We start from the raw sequence: 6,067 nt of genomic DNA on the forward strand, positions 1-6,067 counted from the left end.
TACAATATATTTATCACATGCACTCACATTAAGAGTCATTGAATGTTGATATCAGCCAGATAACCAAAACAAAACATAAACAGTACATCTTATGAATATTAATTCATATCTAATATGAAACATTACAGCATTTTTGAAAGTATAACTGGATGTGCTGATAATTGAGAGTCATGCACCAAAATCGTTGGCACTCAGTAGATGAAGTTACCCTATGAAGTAAGTTTCCATCCAAGTTAGTTTCCACTGCACAAATGTGCATGCAGAGGGCGAGAATCTCTCTCTCTCTCACACACACACACACACACACACATACAATATGGGTGGGTGTGTGATGGTGAGATACTTCTCTCGTTTTTGGTTTGGCAAAATTTGAAACAGTTCATTACAATTAATCTCATCATGCTTTCTTTATTCATAGTTTTGCTGATTATCCTCAAGTACCGTGAGTATTTGCTAGTATTGTTGTTATTATTATTATTATTATTATTATTATTATTATTGTTGTTGTTGTTGTTGTTGTTGTTGTTGTCGTCGTATGCAAATTCTTGAAGGTGAATCATGTTTAACTCCGTTTTCTGTCCCTTAGAAACTGCTGAAGGTTTGGTTAACCCTGCTCCTATAGTATTCAAGGACATAGGGCAAAATGTGACCATCCACAGCCGTGACAAAGAAATATCGCTTTATGACACATCCGTCAGCTGGTACCATCTGAGACCGAGTGGAAAGATGGAGCAAATAACTAATTTCTACCTTTACAAGTTAAAGGACGGTCGTTACAGGGGAGAGCTTCGCGTGGACTCTAAGGATGCGCATCTAACCGTCTCCAGTGCAACAATCGGCGACTCCGGACGCAGCTTCGCCGCGGTGTTTTCTGAAAAAAACTTAAAACTGGGTTCCTCCACAATTGTAGCCGTAATAGGTAAGATACAAGTGCATGCCATGGCAGAATTACGTTGGGGATTCTCCCGCAAAATTGTCTTTGTATAGAGCAACATTTCTGCGATATTGCGGATTGCAATATTTGTAAACCCGAAGGTCGATCTCATAACAATTATCTGTATATAGGAGTTATATATATATATATACACCCATCAGCCACAACATTAAAACCACCTGCCTAATATTGTGTAGGTCCCCCTCGTGAAAAACCGCCAAAACAGCTCTGACCCGTCAAGAGTTTTTAAAATCATGTGGAAATAATTCACCCTCTAACAATATCTTAGCTTTTTATATCCCTGTAGCAAATAATAATGTAATAAACTACCAATAGTGTAATAACTCCCAATAATGTAATCCATTTCAATTTTTTTTATGTAATAAAAAACAATTCATGTAATAAGTAGTAGTAGTGTACTTTATTGATCCCCGGGGGGAATTTGCACTGTTGCAGCATCAAAGACAACAAAGTAACACAATCAGATACAAATTTACAATAGATACAAAATATTAGATACAAATATACAGTAGATACAAATATATACAGAAATCCAAATATACCAGAGGACGCCTTCAAAGGTGGAATCCATGCCTCGACGGGTCAGAGCTGTTTTGGCGGCTCGAGGGGGACCTACACATTATTAGGTAGGTGGTTTAAATGTTGTGGCTGATGGGTGTGTGTATATATATATATATATATATATACACCTACAATAAGAAACAGCAACGCCCCGCCATGCAGGATTGCGGATAGATTAAGAGCAGTGGAAAGGGTCAATTCAGTGGCGGTAGGCAACATTTTTGTTTTTTAAGGAACAAATTTCCCAAATGTTGACACCCATGTTGGGTACTGAGTAGGCCAGCCTTTACAAGCAAAAAGGTGCAAATGAATTATGTTTTGATACAACTTGATATGGATACAATTTGATGCACCTGTACCACCTCAGTTGCAAGCGTTGGTATCTTTTCATGCACTCTTTCATACTTTTTTCTGAGAGTGTTTTTAAAACACAGCAGAACAAAGTCTCGGCTATCATTGCCACGAGGACATTGTTGAAGCTGAACCTATCAAAAGTCACTGTGAATAGACTACACTCTGCATCTTGTATTTGGAAAATTATGATTTCACCATTTAATCATATTATAGCGAGCGGCCTATAAGCAGTGGGCACTGTATAACTGGTTTGTTCTGTTCCTGGACATTTGGCTCTTTGTAATGTGAACCCTACGAGTTTCAAAAACAGAAATCTCACAATATCTACATTCATTCAAGATTTCTCAAACTGGGAAAAAAATTTGACACCATTCGACTTCAAAGACAACTGAGTTTGAAGGAGAGCTAAAATATTTGATTGAGTAGTCTTCCTTTCATCCAACCACAAATGCCAAATTCAGTTGTCCAACAATAAGTGCTTCAAAGATTCAACAGAGGGAACAAAAGAGGGAAAAAATAATAAAAATATGAATAAAATCTAATTGAATTTAGTCACATTCTTCACCACCTCATTTGCTATTGTCCCCCAGTTACTGAACACACAACACCCCCAACACCCCAGATAGTTTTGAACATCTCCAGTTGAAGCTTATCATAAATAAACTCCAGTTTTACTCTGGTACAAATTAAACCTGAACATTACAACAAAATCTAACTCTGCCCTTTGTACCACAGAATCTTTGTGGCTCTTCAAAATAGCCAGTTTTGCCTGACCAAGAAGAAAGCTTTCAAATGTGCATCTGTGCTTTCATCCCCAGTGGACACATAAATAAAAACTGTTTCAGAGAACTCACAAGACAACACAATTAAAAATGGCCTCAATATTCTCAATTATTGATTACAGTTCAGCTGTCAGTGACTATTTGTCTTTGATCGCTTCCTTGTCTTGTTGAATTATTGAGTGTGCTGAGTGATTTGGATAACACTTTATTACCTGCTTTTCAATTTTGTTTTATTCATAAAGATAAATAGTTATGCCATCGGATTGTGGGAAGTTTCAATCCTACCTCAATACGTTTTGTAAGATAGATAATGAAAATGGCTATGGAAGAAAATTTGTACAGAAACATGGTTCTCAACTGTAAGATCAAACAACTATGTGGTTATTAATCTAACTCTGCTATGTGAGTGAAGGTTTTCAGCTCAGCAAATGCTTGAAACAGGAGGCATAACTTTCCCTAAGTGTGTCCTCCAATCAATGTCAGGTTATAATTAGATTTATTTAACCAGGTAGGTCAGTTGAGAACAGGTCCTCATTTACGGTGATGACCGGGCATGTAATTTTAATTTCCCATTGTGGTTTCATGAGACCCATTCTGCTATACATCCCGTCTCTCTTTCTCCTCAGATCCCAAGAGCCTCCCTGTAATGCGCGTGTTCCTCGGTCGCACAGGAACCATTCTATGTGAATTGAAAGGCGGGGGTCCACACTGGAGTGATCCTCAGTGGGAAACAGATGATGCCAATGACGGGCTGACGTTGTCGGAGGCCAAAGCTAAAACTTTTGTAGATGAGCATGGCGCATTCATACAGTCCTCCATCCTCTCTTTGAAAGACAGGATCCGTGGTTTGAACTGTGTATGTAGGCACAGCACTGGAGTCATTATTCGAACCCGGCTCATGCAAGATAGTAAGAAAATGTTTTTTTTCTCCCTGTTTTATGCTTTATCTTCTCATGTTCTGTCTCCCTTTCACTTATCATAATTGTCTGGCTATTAGCCAACTCTCCCCAAAATTTTAAATGTAACAATTGTAAGTAGCTTCACGGTGTAGTGCATTATTGTTGCCTATTTAATCGCTTTTCCACTGCATGGTACCGGCTCAACTCGACTCGACTCTACTCGCCTTTTGTGGTTTTCCATCGGGCAAAAGTTGTGGATAGTACCTGGTACCTGGTATTTTTTTGGTATCACCTCCGTCGAGGTTCCAAGGAGATACCAAAAGGTGACGTGAAACACTGCAGACCACTGATTGGTCAGAAATGGCAGTGTCATGTGGCATTGCTATGACGACCAGCTACATTGACGGGGGTACTATTTGCAGTGGAACGCTAAGCATCTGGTACCAAAAGCGAGTAGAGTTGAGTAGAGTCGAGTCGAGTTGAGCTGGTACCATACGGTGGAAAAGCGGCTTTTATGTTCCCAGTAGCCTATGATTTTAATCAAGTTGCCAAACTTAGCTAGGGTAACATATTGAGTTCTGCATAATACATACACAAAATTTAATTAAGATGTTCCGAATCTTAAGTTAAGTATTATAATTAAGTCCTGTACCTCCATCAAAGATACAAGACTATCCAGGATTTATAACACTCGTTCTCAGAGTCTGTGTGTAATTATAAGTTGTTTTGTCATATTGAGACGCTACTTCAGTGCAAGGATCAGTGCCAGCTTCAGGCAAGGATCAGTACCAGCTGCTGCTCTACCTGTCTCCCCTGGCTGTGGTGCTGCTGCTGGTGACTGTTACAGCCAGTGGGCTGTGGGCCTGTAGACGGAGGAAGTAGAGCCCTATAGCACAGGTCAGATATTCAATACAACTGTCTCCTGAAATATATCAAGTATAATGCTGGAGTGAAGAATGTGCTTTCAGTTACTGAACTCTTTCAATGTCATTTAGCATTTTTTCATAATATCACATGGAAAATTTATTCCACAACTATTAGTATTTCCACTTTTAAAAAATCTCTCCCTCTCACTCCCCCCCTCTTTCTCATTCTCTCTCTCTCTCTCTCTCTCTCTCTCTCTCCCCCCACTCCCCCTCTCTCAGGGAATGGACAGCACTGACAGGATCTAAAGGAGTGGCATATGGCATATGTTAGGAAGCTGGATTTGAAACTCAGGGGTTGTAGGTTTCATTCCGCAATGGGACTCTGCCACTGTACTTTGGCACAAATATGCCAGCACTGTTTCAGTACACATTCAGCTGTAAAAATGGATTGAGTGTTCACAGAAAGTCATTTCGTCTGACAAGAGCACCTGTTGACTGCATAAAATGGAATGGGGCTTGAAGGAGTTTTATTTATTCATGTATTTTTGAACTTGTGTTTTTACAAGCAACTTATTTGTGTATGGTGAAGAGTCATGACATCATAGTTTGCAGATTACACTTTTTTTGTTCCATATTTTGGCCCCCTAAACTTGTACTTGAATGTTTAGAGGATAATGCTCTCCAGTTTCATTATGTTCTTTACTAACCACTAGAGATATATTTTTATTTATATGTGGGTACCCCACTGTTATTGGTAGAAGATCAAATCTTTCTGTCCAATGAGTTTTACACTCTGATATTACATAGGATTAAGTTTGAATGATTTGATTCAATTGTTTTATTGGCCTACTTTTCTGTTAAATGTATATGTTGTACAATTGTGTTGTACATTATATTTTACTTGTGACAAACTTATTGCAACTGAATTAAATAAAAAGCTTGACTGGAGGAGATCATAATGATTGAAAAAACTTATTTTCAAACTGTCTTTTTCTTTTATCTATTTCTTTTACATCCTGTCACCAAGGGTGTAATGCTGTGCAAGACCATGGAAACATTTCTAATTATAACTACGTACAGGCAACAACACTTTCAGGTAGTCACGAAACGGAAGTGGTCCACTACCTTCACAAACGCTCAAAGTCGCTGGTGACAGGATTTGGCTGAATGATGGCACTGAGTCTCTTCATCAAGGTCTAATGTCACCATTGTTTTGATAAACTTAGGGCCCATAGTAGTGGCCAATTGCAGTCCAACATAAAATCACTTCATGTATTAAGATGAATGTGTATAAAACACAGCTCTCATTGAAGCTGCCAACCATATAAAAGAACAAAAGGACTGGCTAGAGTGAGGTGCTCATTTATTTGATCATTTGGTTTGAGCAAAAATACTTTTTTCACGGTCCAAAGACAAGCAGTTTAGTAAAGTTTGAAGTGCCCGTAGGTAAATGTAAATGATTGTATAAGTGAATGGTGAATGTATTCTTGCCTCTCACACAATGGGATAGGCCGCGACCCTGACCGGGGTTAGATAATGAAGGGATGAGTGTCTGCTAAGCGAATGAGATGCAATTTAGTGTAATGTTATACTATACCGGAAAAAGTATACCACTGAAACACTTAAGCACTAAAATACAAATATGTCGCA

General features: G+C 38.7%; 2 protein-coding genes across 2 annotated transcripts in view; both read left to right on the forward strand.

The window, feature by feature from the left end:
- LOC118220818 overlaps positions 1-6,067 on the forward strand; it is a 61,497-nt gene that overhangs the window by 39,159 nt on the left and 16,271 nt on the right. The gene's annotated exons all lie outside the window — the stretch shown is intronic.
- On the forward strand, positions 283-5,376 carry LOC118220810. The gene is made up of 5 exons (XM_035405093.1): positions 283-442; positions 587-919; positions 3,279-3,560; positions 4,291-4,448; positions 4,697-5,376. Exons 1-4 carry the CDS (start codon positions 400-402, stop codon positions 4,431-4,433), a joined length of 801 nt encoding a protein of 266 aa, XP_035260984.1. The 5' UTR covers positions 283-399; the 3' UTR covers positions 4,434-4,448; positions 4,697-5,376.

The sequence above is a fragment of the Anguilla anguilla genome, chromosome 1 (assembly GCF_013347855.1).
Source record: "Anguilla anguilla isolate fAngAng1 chromosome 1, fAngAng1.pri, whole genome shotgun sequence".
NCBI lineage: Eukaryota > Metazoa > Chordata > Actinopteri > Anguilliformes > Anguillidae > Anguilla > Anguilla anguilla.